At 41.5% G+C, this 18,518-nt stretch overlaps 2 protein-coding genes across 2 annotated transcripts; both read right to left on the bottom strand.

Moving 5' to 3' along the window:
• Positions 1-706: 706 nt before the first annotated feature.
• On the bottom strand, positions 707-1,785 carry MRPL50 (mitochondrial ribosomal protein L50). The gene is made up of 2 exons (XM_088531365.1): positions 1,681-1,785; positions 707-1,214 (listed from the first exon to the last, which is right to left on the bottom strand). The coding sequence occupies exons 1-2, from the start codon at positions 1,764-1,766 to the stop codon at positions 824-826; spliced, it is 477 nt and encodes a 158-aa protein (XP_088387491.1). The 5' UTR covers positions 1,767-1,785; the 3' UTR covers positions 707-823.
• A 2,519-nt stretch (positions 1,786-4,304) lies between these two features.
• Positions 4,305-15,057, bottom strand: ALDOB (aldolase, fructose-bisphosphate B). The gene is made up of 9 exons (XM_010219349.2): positions 14,848-15,057; positions 7,747-7,868; positions 7,255-7,466; positions 6,669-6,723; positions 6,361-6,521; positions 6,081-6,164; positions 5,339-5,513; positions 4,992-5,191; positions 4,305-4,522 (listed from the first exon to the last, which is right to left on the bottom strand). The coding sequence occupies exons 2-9, from the start codon at positions 7,856-7,858 to the stop codon at positions 4,427-4,429; spliced, it is 1,095 nt and encodes a 364-aa protein (XP_010217651.2). The 5' UTR covers positions 7,859-7,868; positions 14,848-15,057; the 3' UTR covers positions 4,305-4,426.
• Positions 15,058-18,518: the final 3,461 nt, after the last annotated feature.

Genomic DNA, 18,518 nt, shown 5'->3' with positions numbered 1-18,518 from the left:
CGTCGTTGTTCCTTCTGCTGTCTCTGGTCATAAAAGCTAATGTTAGGTCCGGTCCTGCAAATAGATTGATAGGTTTTTGTTTTTGAGTTTTTCCAGTATTTATAATTTAACTCCATAGAAATTAGGTACTTTTGAAAGTCCAACTGTTACAAACTACTTAAGCACCTTTGAAAATCTAGCCCTTAGGCCTTCCATGGCTCAAGAATTTTATTTCACTGGTCCAGGCTCATTACCTTATTCATCAATGACCTGGACACAGGCACAGAGTCACCCTCAGCAAGTTTGCACCTGCATTTAGACCTGGTGCCGAATTCCTTTTGTGCTACTGGCCTGGTCTTATTAACCAGGGTCTTATTAACCAGGTATTACCAGGTGCATAGTTCCATAGAAGCTTGGAGATGAGCATACCTACCTCCAAACACTATCTGTGAAGTGTTTCTTTCTGCCTCAGTAAAATTCACGTGCACTAGTAAATGATCACTGCAGGCTGCAGATTGAAAAACAGAATGTTTACAGTGTGTAGGGAAGAAATAGGAGTTGGCTCTTTCTGATTTCCACCCCCGAGGTCCTACAACTTCCAGGCAGCATGGCATAGGCCAAAAACCTACATTATTACTTCTACTGACCATACGGTGGCACTGTTCTATAGCACCAAATTCTGCTCTTTTCAGAATAGAATAAACAGAAACAATGACATTTTAAGACAATATTAGCTTTTATTCATGATATTCAAACTTTTGGCTGATAAACAGCTGGAAGGGGTCTGCTGTGCTATGCTGTCTTAGGAACACAAGCAAAACAACATGATGCCTCACAGTGTGACTCACTGTTCCCAAATAATCTTCAGGTTTGGGGGTAGCTCTGCAGCAGACAGTTCATCAAACTTTGATACATCCTTCACAGGGGTGCTGTAGAAATTCAAGACATCCTCAGCACTGCACATCAGATGGAGCTGTGAATTTGGGACAGTATGGCCAAGGTCTGATGCCAGCTGATCCAGGAGAAGAAACTTTAACCTATTTTCTTTCAGAGATGTCTGTTGCCAATTATCAGGAACTGAAGGCCCAAAAATCTCCTTGACAAGACTCTCGAGGTTACTCTGTAGATTTGCTGGGGGGACATAGTTTCTGCTGCGTGGTGGGGGGCAGATCAAGCTGGGTTCCTTTTCCTCTGGCTCTATTATTTTGTCTATTTCTAGTCCTTCCTCCTTCTTTCTGTTGGTATAAGATATATGACAATTATATGACACATTGACACATCATGTAAGTCAAGTATTTTCAGCGTCTTGGCTACTTAATCAATCAAAGCACATTGCTACTCACAGTCCTTTAAGGTCTGATTCTCCAGAGAGGTTACACACCTCTGTGTGAATATGGCAGGTTATATTATTACTGTATTATTATTATTGTATTGTTATGCACAGAAGAAGTGCCAACGCCAGCCCTGCTCTTTATCCCCAACGCTGCTTGCCACAAAGCTTGTCAATACACAGCGATCATCTGCCTTGCTCATTTTACTGCTTGGAGAATTTCAAACCTTCATGACCTACTTTCCCGTCTTTCCTATCCACGCGCCGCGGCGGCCCCCGGGCCCAGCCTGGGACAGCGGGGCAGAGGAGACCGACGGCCCCTGCCTCTCAGGGCGGCAAAGGGCCACCCTATCCCCGACGCTCCGGGTTACCTGTAGCCACCCCATAGCGCGCGGCGCTGCGCGGCGCCGAGGCGCAACCGCCGCCCCACGGCCATGAGCGCCGCGCCCGCCGCCATCTTGAGACACCTCCCCTCAGGCTGCGCGCGGCGCCGCCAGGGGAAGGCGGCTCCCCCCCCCCCGCGCGCGCTGCATCATGGGAACTGTAGTTCTCCTCCCACCGAGCGCCGCGCCTACGGTCGCCAACGGTCGCCAACGGTCACCAACGGTCACGCCAACGGTCACGCCAACGGCTAACGGTCGCAGGAGGCCAGCGGTGCCCACTGTTCACGATCTCTGTCTGCCCTTGCATGCACCCAGTCCAGCGCGCTGCCCCGCTGCTCCCCTCGTCCCGGGCGCCCCGTGCGCTCCCTGAGGAAGGAGCCCGAGAGGTGGCCCGCGTCGCCGTGTCCTGCAGGGCTACGAGACGGAGTGGCAGGTTTGCTCCGTCCAAGGGTTGTGGCGCTTCGCAGGGGAAAAGGCGCCCGGCGGTCACAGCTGCGGCGTGGGAATGAGGTTTGGCAACAGAGTATGCAGGATTAAAACAACATAAGGTACGGGCATATGTCATCACCTGCGGAGATTTTAGTGATCCCTTTTCCTCCTTTTTTTTTTTTTTTTTTTTTTTTTTTTTTTTCCCTGCAGCAGCTGTTGTGAGGCTTTCATTGCATCTTTGGGCTGTAAGAGATGCCAGCCTCATCAGTGCATATGTTTTCACAGGGAGTTTCTTCTGCCTGTTAACAGATTCAGATATGAACAAACAAATACAGGAGAAATTGCTTTTCCTTTTTTTTTTTTTCTTTACAAGGGCACTCATTTTTAAAAGCCAGAAATAATGCTTAATCTGCCCACAGCCAAAAGACATAGCCTTGCTTTGATTTGTGGTAACATGTTTAAGCAAATACCGTGCTCTGGTCATAAATCTCTTTGTCAAAGAGAACAGCCTGCAGCTGTACCTAGCACAGATTTTTGTCCAGCAGAGAAGCAGGAAATATTTAGCAAAGATAAAACTTCCATTTTAGAAAGACAGTGAACTCCCTCCCCCCCCCCCCCCCCCCCGCCAATTTTGGGGATTTTTTTTCCCCCAGTGTTCATTTTAAAAGAAATATCACAATTTTAAAAGAAATATCATACTGAGTATTGTGTATGTAGCACAACAATGATCTATTTGCTGGGAGTAGGGAGTTATTTGAATTCAGATGCTTGAAGGCCCAGAGGACAAGAACTGAGCCAGAACACTGGTTTTGCTCCTGACTCTGCTATGGCCTCCAGAGTGCCTTTTGACAAGTCACATGATTGTCTTTCTTGTTTTACATCAGGACAGACTCGATGTAGTTATTAATTACTGTGCAATGATGGGATCCATGTGAGGGGGTTTGGGCACTTGCTGCAGTTATTATCTCAAAGAACACGAAAGAGTTACAGAAAAGCAGTTATCTCTCCTTGCCTTTCCTTGCTGACGGGAGCATCTGTATCAGTGGTCAGACGGGCAGGACACTGAATGTGCTGAGGTCCCCAGGCATCCATGAAGGTCCTTCACGGACAGGCGACCCAGCAGCAGAACTGTACCTTGTCCTTCTGGGCAGAGCAGAAAGGGGAAGAGTATCTTCCAGATTATTTGGTATGTACATGCTCTGAGCTGCTGCTTATTGGTTAATGTAGCAAGTTGCTTGGTACCTATTATTGTATAGTTTGGTTTTGCTGTTTCCATAACACATTTTTTGGTAACTGTCTAATTCTTCTTTATTTGACAAAAGTTACACCCCTAGCAACTACGTAACAACGCTTCGGAGGCCAAACAGTGGGTCCCCAACTTCAGCCTGACTTTCCAACTCAAGATCAAGAGTTTCAGACACCTCTTTGCATGTGTTATGCTAATTATTTGAAGGCTGTACAGTAAAAGCACTTTTGAAATATTAGTCTTTGCACAGCACTGGCTCAACTTGTTCAGCCTTAACTGGGTGGATATCAGATGCATCATGCTAAACCAAAGAGATAGTTTTTCCAGAAACATGAGCAGCTTTTGAAGGTATCCTATTTATTTGTGGCTGGAGTCCAATGAAGTGCTTGTCATATGTATATATACAAATGTATATACAAAGTTTTCACAGTCTGCTTGACTCCAGTTAGTAGGATTAATGTCTTTAGTTTTATCCTTGCTGATTTATTTCACTTTGATCTCCTCAGGGTTTTCTAGTTTACCAGCAATAGTGTTTCATGATTTAACTTGGGCAACTGAACATCACAAACACAGGAAAGAGACTGAAAAGTTTGTACAGAATAAAGACTTACGAGATAGAGATTAGCCTTTGATTATTGTTTTATTTGTATAATTGAAGACAGTCAGGTTTTGTAATTCAGATTTTTTTTTTTTTTTTTTTGGCAGCAGCATGTGCGGGAAGGCATGCATTCAAATTGCTGGAGACCATGGTTTCCAAACTTATTTCAAACACTTAATCTGCCTGGTATTTTGGGGAAGGAGTTTAAACCAGAGGGATAGTCGAGTTATTGTTTCAATGGCAGTTGTTGCCTGTACTCTGGGAAGTATTCTGTTTGTACATGTAGATCAGAGAGGAATATTCTATCCTTAAGTCATAATAGCAAAGGGTGGTGGGGAAGCTAATCGTTTTATTTTCAATTTTGTTTAGGGTAAAGGTAATTAGATTTCTTCGTTTTTCTTTCATTCTGAGCATCTTCAACCTATGAAGAGGAATAGGACAGAAGCACGATTCCTGTTCTTTCAGTAAGTGTAGCTCGCAGTGAAAAGTGACTGCATGGCAGCTGCATCAGTCTTCCCAGACACGACGTACTGTCCTCTGCAAGCTAAACTATTAATCTGGAGAGGAAAAAAAAAAAAAGAAAAAGGGAAAGCAGTTAGCCAGGAATAACAGAGACAATTGTAGGAAAACACTAGGAGCAAACAAAGAAGTAAGGCAAAATTAGGGAAAATGGAGACAGATTCTGAATTTCCCGGTGACATTTATGAACTAGCTCAGTTTTGTGGCACTGCCAAGGCAACCAGTCGTGGTCCCAGGTAAGAGCTTTTGTTTGATCACTTGCTGGTGTGGTAGAAGGGGAAGCACTTTTCTCAGATAGACACACAGAGGATGTAGTTCCACATTACCAAAGAAGATGATCTAATTGTCATTGGTTGGTATGTCTGCTTTTTCTTCCATTAGATTTGTATCAGGCTACCCAGAAAGGCTAGGATCAAGAGTCTTAGGAAGGTGACTGCCTTAGCAGTCATCAGGAGTATAGTCCAAACTGAAGGTATCTTCATACTCTCTGAATTGAGGGGAAGTTACCTGTGCGCGCTTGCAGAAGGCTTCTTGGGCGGCCTTCTTGTTCTCTGACTTGCCCACCCATGCTGCCAGTGCAGAGGCCTGCAGAGCTCTCCCATATGAGAAAGTCAGTTTCCAGGGTTTTGGCAAAGGGGACTGATTCATGGCATTTAAGTTGAGAGAAGCCTCCTCTTCACTTTGACCTCCAGACAGGAAGCAGATTCCTGCAATACAGAAGAAAAGAAGCTGAGTGCTGCAGCCACCATAGCCCCTGACCCTTATGTGCTAGAGCAATGAGTTCAGGAGCAAGGCCAGTGAGAATGACAGTGTGATACATAGTAATGGGTACATAGTAATAAATTGGGAATCACCAGGCACAGCAGCAGGAACAGTACGCAGGAGAGTAGTGACAGTTGCTACAGCTACATCCTGAGGTGTGTATTTCTTGGGACAGGAATGCCCAGCTGTCACCATGTTCGGTTTCAGCAGTGTCCCTTCCAAGTAGACATGGTGATCATTCAAGGCCTTGTAGACAGCAGCCAGAACCTGAGAACAGGAGGATTAATATAGACCCATGATCACAGTATGCTGAGATTTCACATCCCTCACCCATGCCTCTGAGGTCTTGACATACTGAGACTCACCTAATTCTCACATGCAGTGTGCTCAGCCTATTGTGAAAAGACAGCTTATTGCTTGAGGGAGCGGAGAGAAGATCAAACTGAACTTCCCTTTCTCTTGAAGTTTAGCACAGCGGTGGCGAGTGCAGCCCTGGAGATACTACTGCTTTTGGCATGACTAAGATACTCTTTATGTTTCTTGGATTTATTTGTGGACATGGGTACAGAATAAGAGGTAGATATTTTTACCCCCCATTAACCTTTGTGAGATGCTTGTAACAGAGATTCGATTTGGCATCCAAATGACAAGCGACTAAATTTCTCTTGTTTTCTAAAACTCTTATTTTCTATTAAATCATCATTTGTGACATCTCATTTCTACAGTGTAGTTATGAAGTATTTTTTTGGTCAAAACCCCATAAGATTTGTGAATGCAAACTCTGCACTAGACAATCAGTGATTTTTGAAGAGGGGCATAGCAAGGATAGCTTACCTTTTCTGTCACATACTGACAACGCTGGAGATCATGGTCTCCGTCAGGCAAGATTTCTGGTTCTACAATGGGCACCAACCCATGCTAAGGAAAGAAAACGGAAAAATCTTTGCTGGTGTGGAAACAAAACTGCCCAACCCAACACTGATAGTGTCCTGATTGCAGTCTGGCTGCTCTTTCTTATTATTTTTTAATCTGCTTACAGAGATATAGTTGCTATCACAGGAAACAGTGAGAACTCGTAACAGCATCTCAATAAAGGCTAGTGGAGGGTAGATACCTGCTGGCAGATGCTGGCATAGCGTGCAAGTGTGTTAGCATTCTCCTGGATAGCAAGCTGAGACGGAGTTGTGCTGGTAATCTTCAGCACTGCCCGCCACTTGCCAAAGTCAGCACCGTCTTTCTTGTACTGGGCACAGCGCTCAGCCAGTCCATCCAGCCCTGCAGATAAAAGAATCTTTATGGGTAGGGCTCAACTTTGTGTTCTCAACACAGTACCAAAACTATCATGGCCCCAGCTAAGGCTGCGATCAGATCATCTGGTAGCTTTCACTTTACAATCATAATCACATTTAGATCTCTCCTTGCCTTGTATGGTGGTTTCTCCATTTGTTCCTGCTAGGGGTGCTGTGCCTTTATCCAGCTGTGGAGACAGGAAAAATAGATGGAGATCAGTCTGTTACTTATCTTGTGACTCGTGGCTGGTCTGTCTTTGCAGACAAACTATAGGTAAGGTATGGGACTGAACAAGCTAAGGGGAGATAGCCAAAATGTGTTGAAGCAAAGGAGAAGAAAAGAGTGAACTCAGAAAGAGGACTTGGCCGTACGCAGGTGGCTGAAGGGAACAAAGGGAACAGCTCAAGAGTTCTGCCAGTCTCTGAAAGGATTTTAATTTGTGTACTGAGAGAAGAGGTTTGGTGTTAGTGAATGATATAACATTTGTTGCAAGGAAGTAGTGCTGGATGAAAAGGTTCTGGATCATATATAAATGTACAAATCTGTCCTGCTTATTTCTTCAAAAGCTATACAGAGAATGAGGACAGAGATCCTCTATTAAAAAAAAAAAAAAAAAAGGAAAAAGGTTTTGCAGGGAAGAGTGCAGCCCCTGTATTATAATTCTCATTGGAAATAGGGCTTCGAGAATTGTGACAGCCAGACACATACAGATACCCACCTTTATTCCCACCACAATGCCTTTTTCTTTGATGAGAGCTGGAAATGGCTTCCCACTGCTGTCTTTCTGATAGAGAGTCTCATGGAAGAGGATCACTCCCCCAATGCTCTGATTGATGGAAGCATCCGAGGAGAAGAGAATCTCTCTAAACGCACGGCGATTCTCCTCTGTGTTCTCCACGTTGATCTTCTGCAGCCTGTTGCCCATGGTACCTGGCAAGGTAGCCAAAGGTTCCACAGAAAGGTGTCAGGTGTAGTTAGGTCTTTAGTATTCACAGGAAGTAATAAGAAAGATTGGAGACTTCAGCTCAAGGCCTCCCTTCAAAACCCGATTAGCAGCCTTCATTGCTACAGACTCAACCCTGTCTGGCTGGAACAGTTGTTCCTACAGGCAGTTTTTAATTGTTTTGATTTACTCCACTGATTTGGAAGATTAAGCAAAATGAAGGGAAAAGGCCCTGGTAATCCTAGTTGATTGTTATTCAACACTCACCCACTGATTCATCTGCAGCTAAGATCCCCTTTCCTGAAGCCACAATGCGCTGAGCGATGTCTGAAAGAGCTTTCTTCTGCTCTGGAGACAGTGCTGGGAATTGGTGGGTCATGATGCCTTATCTGTGGAAGAGAATTGGGGAAGATGGTATGCACGACATGTGAATCAGAGATGGCAGTCTCAAGTATTCCTATTAGAGGCTTCTTTCTTGTTTCTTGTCTGATTTGTTTCATCACTGAAACGTCATTCAGAAATCTAGTTTGATGTCTTCTGAACTTGGTGTGTTTTATGATACTAGAAGAGGGAAATGCAGAAATCACATGCTCATGTATCCTTCCAGAACCAAAGTAGGAAAAATTTTGCATTTTGCATAGATTTGCTCAGAGCCTAAAGGGAGGTCCATTTCTCATAAAAACCAGTAGTAAACTAACAAGTATGCTAATTGCAGAAAGCGCAAACTCCTGTGCAAAACAGCTAGGACATCTTGGTCCTGGTCGGAAGACAGTTAACATTTTCGCACAGCTGACCTTTACGCTCCAAAGAACAATGCCCCTTTTCTCATTCCATAGCTAGTGTTTGTTGCCAGTATTTGCTTTGTCTACCTGCATTTTCATCCTCTCTGTACTACCTTACTTTGTGTTTCTCCTGCCCATGTCTGCTTTTAATCTGTAGCAAGATGGCTGTATTATAGAGATTAAAGATGTCAGAAGGGTTCACACCCCATTTCTGTCTTTTCAGTGCTGAGAGAGGCTTACCAGATGCAGATATCCAACACCTGAAATTCAGGTTCTGTCTTGTTCTGATGAAGTGTTTAACCTTCATAAGGTTTTGATTATCTGGGATTAAATTACAGTTCCTCAGATCATCTGAACAGACCAAATAATTTTCTTGTGTATAAGAGTGTGGAGCCTGAGACAAGAAGACTTTATCACATGCTCTAGCTAGAGGAACACCCGTGTTTTTACTGACAGGTGGTACACTCATGAGAGGAATCATTAAAAATGACACATCAGATCTCAAATTACGAGTTTTCCCCCCACAGGGAGGGCAGGCTTCTGTGCAGTAAATTTATCTTTCGATTCTCGAAAAGCCTTAGAGAGGAATAAGAATCTGTCAACACCTCATAGTTCCCACCATTCATTTCAACGTGTACTAGAGATCAGCTCACAGAGAAAGCCATTTTTCTTCAACCTTTTCAAGTTCCCACACATACTGTGTTACTAGGGAATCTCTAGCTTGCTCTTTCTACTGAAGGGCATAATGAGGAGGGATCATCAGGGGGAATGGCAGATGCCAGCCACCATTGAGTTTTGTTATCTGCCAGATGGTGCCAAAATTTTCTGGCAATGGTAATGCCACAGGAAATGTCCAGTGCTGTTATGTCTCTGATTTATAGTTGAGGACACTTTAAGATCAGTTATGATACTGTGCAAAATTAAGAACAATATTGATTACCAGCTGAGACTAGTGTTACTGAAATGTAGTGTCCAGATGTCTGCTTCTCCTTTGCATAAGTTGCTGGAGGATAGAAGTGTTGCTATGTGATTTGTCAAAGATGAGTCATTCCAGATTTACAGACAGCTTGAGAGAGTCTGTGATGAAGTGTGTGTCAAATACGGGAGAGCTTCCTCCTCTCCCAACTGCTGAAATAATGAAATAAATGCCTTGATCTTACAAAGAAGCTGTTGTTGAAATCCTCTCTCTGTATCTCACTAGTGGACAGAGCTCTGTGAAGCTCACCCTTCTTTTTCTGTGATGACCACAACTCCACTAGTACTATTTTTAAAAGAGAATTTGAAAAGCCATGGACTGTGCTGCACAGTTTATTAAGCTTATCTATAGCCCTGCTTGTCCTTTCCTGTTCTCCAGATCTGTTACATCTCTTAGAGAACTCTTAAAAATGGAAAACTAACTTGTTGATATAATAATTATTAATAACAGTACTGTAGGAATTTCAGCTAAATCCATGGTACAGTTACATACATTTTTATGTAAAATGTGGTGAGAAATAACTCTACTAATTCACCGTGCAAAAGGAAAACACCAGCAAGTTGTGGGAAAATATGACCTTGCCCAAGGTCAAAGATAGTTAGTTGCTAGATCAGTAGTGGATTATCAAAGTACATCTACTTGAAGCTTGGAGGTGTGCTGCAGTATGATCTAGGTGGATCTAGATAATTTATAACCCAGCTAGCAGAACTACAACCTCATCAACCACTGTGGTTACTTTATTGTGAGTATACGTTCTCCCCAGTAGTGCACTAAACGATGAAGCTAACATCTGTTTTTTCTTGTTTGTTTCCTGTGTTTACATAAAGATAACAAAGAGATGGTTATCACCCAAAACGAGCCTGCAGAAAAAGAGCAGAAATATGGAAACAAGAGGCTTCAATAGATTGTTCTTGCAGTAGTCTAGCTGAGTAGTGTGGGAGACTGAGACACTACTCTGTCATTCCACAAGGCAAGAATGAATTGGAAGACAGCATGTTAGTTTCTGTTTTCATGCCTGTAGTCCCTTAGAATATGGTAGAGTAGGTGGATACTTGACAAAAACAGCCATTTTGGTGGCTTGTGTATTGTTTTCCCCAAAAGATCTGATCACCTCTGATCCCCAAAAGATCTATGAGTCTACTGTGAGTATTTCACAGCTTCTCTGTAGAGCTACATGGAACTATAACATGGAGAGTGTTACATATAACTGGCAAAGAAGCGGGACGAAATGGTGAAGTGAATGCAAAAAAACTGGTAAGGCTGGTGTTGGTTCCAAAGTCCAGATTTTGGTGTTCAGGGGCACCTGATTTAGGGCCCTTTTCTATGATCCTTCATTAGGAGCATAATCTCCGACAGTCTTCTCCGCTGGATTCAGAAGGGGTGTGTCTGCTGTGATGTGCTGCTGTGGATGTATAAACAAGATGGAGAGGCTTGCAGTTCAATAACACTTCATTACTGCTGCCATGCGAAGAATAAGCTCCCAACATATCAAGAGAAGCACTAATGCCTCCCTAAATAGCCACTGCAATCTAATTGAATATGTCATGGCACAGGTCCCCCAAAAAATGATCATGTCCCTGTCGTGAGCACAGTTTTGACGCCGTGTTTATTTCCTCTGTGAATGAAGTTTGCCTGATTATCTTTTTAATTTGTCAGTTTTTCCAGGCATGGAAAGTCCCAGAGGACCTTTTTTCTTAGTAGCAAAATATAACAGTTGTCTCACCAGTAAAGGTTTTCAAGAAGTCTTATTTTTATTTAACTGTTTTAAGTTGCAGGTTACTCTATGTGTCATGTATGTGTCATAAGCTCAGGTGATTTCACATTTATTTAGACGAGCATATGATGATGAGCATCTCTTTGTGGTAAATGTTCACAGTATATCATTTTATCATTTAAAAAATAGAACAAACAAATAAAAAACTGCACAGCATACATCAAAATCATCATTAGGGCTACCTCCAGTGTTTGTCAGATTTTAGAAGCAACTTAAACAGTATTCTTAGTTCTTCCCAATCGGTGACCAGGTGACAGTGGAGATGGGGCTATAGGGAACAACACAGTTATAAAAGTAAATATTGTACTGACGAAATCTCATGTTTGTCTCAGGTACCAAAAAGGAGCGCTGCAGGGGAAACATCTTTGTAGATATCAGCACAAACATTGCATTCTGTTAATATTAATAGCGTGGGCCAAAGGGCAGAGGCAAGACGAACATCAGAAAGAACAAACTGCTGCATTCCACTTGAGGTCATCCTAGAAACATGAATATTTTATTGACTTCTTTTGTATCCAAAACCTGAAGTGACTGCCATCTTTTGATGTTACAGAAAAAGAAATCACCTGAGTACTGGTTAGCAGGTAGGAAAAAATCAGATTAGAATAATTGTATTGTTCTGTTGGTCTTGTTGTCTTCTTTTCAGGCACCACTCTTGCAATATGGTATATATGCAATACATGTAGCTTCGTTAATCAGTGACCACTAAACACAATCCTTCAACACCATCTCCATTTCTTTGAAAATTAACCATACAAATCATATTTGCATGTTGTTGCACTGTGTACACCATAGATTCTTCTTCAAAAAAGTATGTGCGACAGGTTGGAAGAAGCAGAAGTTCCATACATGGTTACATGAAATAGATACGGAGCATGAAATATCTTAAAGTGTAGGCCAAAATACAAGATCTGATTCTAATTGTTCTACAGGTACCTAATATTAACCTGTTTGGATTTCGTCCCTTATTTCATTTGTGTATGTAGGAAGGTCAGACCCATAATGTTCTACACACCTTATATTCTCATTAAAGAGAATAAGTTTATATATTGGCTGATTTCACCAAATAATTTTGTTAAAAAGCTATTTCTTTTTGGTTTTTTTTTGACTTTTGAGAAAATGGTAAGCGGTTAAATAAGCCCACCCCCACTAGAGGATGCAGTGCGTGTGGAATACTTTTGTTGTTAAGAGCAATATTATAGGATAATCTTAATTATTAATAATTATATTGCTGAGAGCAATTTTGTGATATATTTTTATATTTTAAATGATATTAATGAGTAGAAAGTGAATGTACTGTCTGCTATCTAGATTTAAAAGATGAATCTTTACAGACTGAGCACAGTCTTCTGTTTCTGTAGAATCTGAAACAGGGCAGCATATTCAGAGTAACGTGGAATTTATCCTGACTTTAGCAAGGCTTTTTACGTAGTTTCCCATAATATCCTATATACATTTTAGGATATAATCAGAAGGGTAGATGGACAAGTGACTTGTCATCTATCTGGGTGCCAGTGAGCAGTGGAGTACTGTAGTGTCTAGCCTTGGATTTTTCCTCTGTAACATCTTCATCAGTAACCCAGAGAAGCACATTCGCATCATGTCTGCAGATGATGCCAAACTGGCAGGATCAGTTGATACAGTGCCCTGCAGGACTGCTATTCAGGAGGACCTGAATAGACAGGAGAAAGAGGCCAGAAGAGGCTCCAAGACATTTGGGCTCGACAAACATCTAGCTTTGCCCCTAGCAATGCAGCATCCTAGCAGCAATATTGACCAGTAGGGCCAGAAGCAGCGCTGCACAGCTCAGCATTATGCCTGGCAGCAACAAGGGCTGTGAGAGCAAGGGGAGCAAGTGAAGGAATTATCCCTCTCTGCTCATCACTTGTTATACCATATCTAGATACTCTCTTCAGTTTTGTCCCCCACACCAGTACAAGAAAGTCTCTGAGAAGCTGAAACAAATTCAACAGAGGTCACTGAGAAGGCTGAGGGCTGGAACAGTTGAGAGAAGAGACTATAATACCAGAGCTTGTTCAGTCTGCAAGCTTGTTCAGCTTCAGGGGACATAAGAGCAGCCTATGGGGAGCCTATGGGAAAGTGATTGAAGAGACAGACCCAGGCTCTTCCACCCACTTCCACCTTCCACCTCCCATGGTGGGAGGATGAGCAACAACAGGCATAAGCTGAAGCTAGAGAGATTCAGACTAGATAAAAGGATTTTTTTTTTTTACACTGTTAGGACAGTTGAGGGGTGGAGCAGATTGCCCAGTGAGATTGTGCTGACTCCATCCTTGAAGGTTTTTAAGACTCAAATAGATAAAGCCTAGAGCAACCTGGTCTGACTCCATAACTGACCATTCTTTGAGCAGGAGGTTGGACTAGAGACTTCTGTTGTCATTATCAAGCTGAATTATCCTGTGATCCTGTGAGTACTTGCTTTGGAAAACTGCAATGAAAGCTGTGCCTTTTGTATGTATGATTAATAAGGATGTGAGAGGGAAGATGAGGCTGTTTCTCTGTTTATGTTTGTGACAGAAATGAGAGTTGTAATATACAAAATGCTTCACTGCTAGAGGATAAAATGTGAATTAATGTTAGGGGAGAAAAGGGATCTTCAGACTTTTATTAACCTAGAAAAAGAAATGTATGTTTTTCATTGACATAGTAATTCTTGTGAAAGCTCTCAAAAAGCAGATTTCAGCATAATCTGATTTCATCATGATAGGCCCTTGGAGATACATGTTGAACTTTGGCATGTGTAATAGTAAATTTCCTGTTAGGTTTTTGCTCCTGTTTATGAGAGACAGAGAGAACAATTTTCCATCCTTGTTCTCTGTCTAGGGATCATTCCTGGCCATTTTATCTCAAGTGGATGGAAATATATGAGACTCGCTGTTCCCTGATCTGATTGTCACATGGATTTCGAAGCTATACTCATAGCTCTGAGCAAATATACCCACTCTTCTATAAGTATGAAAGGAAACTATAGTCTCTGCATCTGGTCTCTGCAGCTGCTGTGAAGCACCCTTGTGTACTCACGATGGTAAAGACAGCTAGAGGCAGCAAGAAACTGGATTCTTTTAAGTGCAGCAATTAGTGTGAAGTTCCTTCTATTTTGGAGCTGAGCTCTTCTTAGAGAAAGTAGAAAATGTTGTCAGATTTGCTTGAGAGTTCAAGTCTTTGAAATGTCATCAGGGAAACCTCAGCTTCAGGTGCCAAATATAAAGGATCACTGAGAACACGTTAAAGAATCACAGACTCTGTAAGGAATTGTATTTATTAACTGGCAGTTCCCTGTGGCTGGCTGTTCACACCTTGCAAGGGTAGAGCCTAATGCTAGCACAAAAAAAAAATAGTATTTCCAGTATTTCTTTCTTCTTAGTTCCTGCCATTCCAACCTACCTTTCTTCACTCCGCCAAGAAACTTATCAACATAAGTGCACTTATACTTTAGAGGAAACTGCATATGGAATACATATAATAGCATTTCTGTCAGCATAAATATTTGTCAGGAAAAATTGCAAACATAAACAAACACATACAAAATGAAGCAGTAGAAAACAATTCAGGTATGTTATTATATTAGTATCCTCAAACTATACACTTACACTAGGAGTTCCGAGTTACTAAACTAAGGTAGGAAGGCAGTGTAAATAGTAAATGAATTGCACTGGAAGATCACTGCAGAATCTCTGCATGTTTAATTCTTGTAAGCTGCTCCTGGAAAAGAATGGAAACAAAAACAACTCCCCAAGCCTATGCAGTTCACATCAACACTCAGCTGCTAATATGCGTACAACCTTTACGATTCAGGACAAAAAGGTTATACTTACTTGTTTGTACACACTGCCTCTGCTGCTGCAAGCTCCTGACGAGGTGGTTGCAGGCGAAGAGACCTAGTATTTCTTATCACTAGCTTTTATAATTTTTTTTTTTTTTTTTTATTCTCCTACCTCTCTTGGCTGGTTGGGGGAATGTTATCACTGGAGATCGTTCATTGGCTGTTGGAAAACAACGATGCGGAGCCAATTGGATCTCTTTTTTCTCCCTGTTCCTTTGCCTCTCCTCCCCACCTCCTTCCCATGTACATATAGCACAGGTTATGATGAAGTGGAACTGAGCAGTTTTTCATATTACAGTATTCCTCCTCTTTCAAAAACATAGCAAAAACAATTACAAGAGCAACAAGAGGAATTGTTTACATGCAACTTGGAGGTAACTTTCAGTTTAGGGCTAGATGTTTATGTTTAGGAAACTCCACAGTGTGCAGAGCAGCTACATGGGAAAGAAGGCTAGAAAACAAAATGCAGGAACAATGGAGTAGATTCTTGCTTGGCATGAATTATTCTCATTTCAGTCACTTCCTACCTATTGCACTGATAATTTAAGCCAAAAATGTGTTTTCCCTTTCCAGTTCACATTTAGAAAAGCAAAAGCTAATGTTACAGTACTAGGTTTAATGAAGCAACAAATCCAGATTTCCCTTAGAGCAGTGCAGTGTGGCACATTTGGCAGTGAGGGTTATCAGAAGAAGTATGCCCACATGAAGATGCACAAGCTCAAGCTAAACTGTCCTCTGAAATCTTACTGAAACACCTTCTGCCTGAGTTATGACATGAAATCGCCTCAGTTACTTAATAGATTGTTTCTGTGAAAAAGCGCAAATTCTCTATAAACGGCATATCCACATTTATTTTATATCAAGTGCAGCAGTGCGCCTAATCCACATAGATATGGCTGATTTTTCTCTTATTTACATTCCACGTCGCTGGAGAGAAGTACAGTATAGGGTCTATGTTAGGCAAATATCCTATCTTCAGCAACAGCAGCCAGTGACCTTGGACATTGGCATGTCTTTATCCAAAAAGCCCAGTGTTTGCTTGGATAGTGACGTATTTTCTCAATTTTTTGGCTCATGTAGTGACACCTTTAACCTTTGCATGAACTAAGTGAGAAAGGTGATTTTGCCTCTCACTGAACAGCTGTTAACTTTATTAGGGCACTTCCTCTCTGAGCCTATCAGTTCTAGAGGTGTGTGGCAAGGTAAATGAGTGTAGAAAACCTAGCAGTTAATACAATGCCAGCCCTAGAACTTTGTGACAAACAATAAAGATCTAAGAAACCTGTGAATTCAGTCTACCAAATTTAATGGAAGATCTTGTGCGTTTTTTGTTTTGTTGTTTTTAACTGTCTCCTTTCTGATCTGTCTTTTGCTGAAGAATGCTGTGGTACGTAACATTGAAAGAAAACCTTCACCGGGTTATGGTATTTGCTTTATATCCCATGTCCCTTACTCTAGCAGAAAGGTGAACTCAATATCTTGTGAAATTTCGTCCACAAAGGCTCCTAGTATGGATTAAAAATATTTTTAATAATTTATCTTATCTAATACCCTTTTGGGGTGATGCAGGTGTCATAATTATGGCATACTTCAGTGCCACAGAGAAAATCCTTTTGTCATTCCTGCTTTGGTCAAAAGCTGTCACAGGTAAGAAAGTATTTGAGATTCTTCTTTTTTCTTCCTTTTTCCCTTTTCCTTTTCCAAAAAAAAAAAAAAATGAAAAAGACAGCTTTCTCATCTTTTGAAAATGTTTTAGATAGTCTTATATTCTGCCCTATGTTCTTACATTTTGAGAGCTTTTTTTTTTTTTTTTTTTTTAACTTGTGCAGTAGCTGGTACGTGCCTTGTGCGTGCCTTTCCATTCCTTCTCAGCTAAAAGCCAGCTCTTCTAGATCTGCAGGTTCCAGCAGATGTTCTGAGAAGTGTGGAGATGAAAAGTGAATAAACATGGCGGCTAATTTTTTTCACTTCACTGAATCATAGTTCTAAATATTAATAGCACTAAATCTGACAGTGACATTATCTAGAGTGACTACTCATTTCACATTTTTGCCAGAAAACCTCTTCTTTCCAAATTATGATTCAGATAGTGCTGCTTAGAAATCAGTAGTGGTCTGCATGCTGGACACTGGAAAAAAGAAAAAAAAAACACTGATTGAAATTTAGAACTATGTAAGAGGATTTCAAAACCCATTTGAAATTTAGGTTAAGAAAATATATGTTCTTACAAGATAAGGTAAGGGGAATAAGCTTGTATGGTAAGGGGAATGCAATATATTTGCATTCAACCCAGCAATCAACCAACAGCATAACAAAAGTTATTACCTGCACTAATTGTTCTACATCAAAATCAATATATTGGCTAGACTCTGTATCTGTTTCACTGAATTACTGTTTGAGCTTACAGTGTCACTGACTCCCTCAGGTTTCCAGTGTCAAAATTAATTTTGAATTTGTTTCTTTTTTCATGTAAGCCCTTCTCACAGTAACAGATGGGACTAAAGGTAGCAAGATGGTTGTCTACAGGTGTGAAGAGCCTTGTCAGAGGTGGTTACATGAGGACATTATTTTGAAGGAGATTGGATTTGTAGCTATGGACAGCATGACTTCAGTACAGGAAGCACCATGCAGGAAGGTTGGGGGACTTTTGGTGGACACGGATTTTGAGGATTACTGAAGGTGGAGTCAGAGGAGTAAGGATGAAGTTCAGGATGTAGATTTGGGTGCTCCGATAGAACAGGAAATGAGAGGTGCAAAGAGAGGCCGAGAGGAGGGTACAGACGATAGCAATATGACAAAGTGGCAAGGCCAGTGCAGTGAAACAGAGGCCATTTTCTAGTGTTCACCAATGGTTGGCGTCTATGAGGCTGGTTGTGTTCCCAGCTTCTTAGTGGTATGTGGGGTTTGGTCTCTCCGGCAAGGCGGCTGGAGAAGCTTCCTGGATTTGTAGAGCTGACCATGTAGGAAGACTTTTCTTTGAGAGTTCTGTTCCTGAGGAAGTTCTTTTCTGGGGATCATAATCTCCTTCTGCCTCTGGCTTTGAGAGGGGGAGGTAACACAGCAACCTCAGGAGTAGGGTAGGGCTGGGGAGAATGGGAAGGGGGGGCACTCGAGCAAACAAACAAGTGCATTCAGTTATTATCACAGGTGACAGAAGTTTTACTGGCAAATTGACATGGTTGTGGTGATTGCTAAAGTGTTTCCGTAGAGAAAAATCCTTTAAAACTGGAAGGTCTTAAGTGTTTTTAGAAGTGTAAGGAACATACATACTTAAGGATTCTAAATGGAGTGATTAAATTTTCATAAGTGGGTTATAATAGCCTTTTTATTTGTTAATGAAGCAACTGACATAAACACTCTTTCATATAAAAATCTTTAAATCTCACTCAAATCTCTGAATAATTACTGAAAAACCTGATACACAGCAAGAGACTGTGAATGTTCATTGTTACTTTACCTTTTATAGCCTAGGAACAGGAAGAGAAAAATGGTGAGCAGCTATGAAAGAGATGGATAAAGTTAAATGTCTCATTTTTTTCTGTCGCACAAATGTCGCACAATGTAAGTGGGGTTTGTATTTGAACAGCCTGGAGGTTTTTGCTCTGCTGTATGTTAATGTTGATTTTTTCCATCTGAAATTACCACACAAAAGTTGACAGAAGT

Source organism: Tinamus guttatus, unplaced genomic scaffold (genome assembly GCF_059628265.1).
Source record: "Tinamus guttatus ecotype Peru unplaced genomic scaffold, ASM5962826v1 Tinamus_guttatus_pri_ptg000410l, whole genome shotgun sequence".
Classification (NCBI taxonomy): Eukaryota; Metazoa; Chordata; class Aves; order Tinamiformes; family Tinamidae; genus Tinamus; species Tinamus guttatus.
This window is presented reverse-complemented; position numbering and strand designations above follow the sequence as displayed.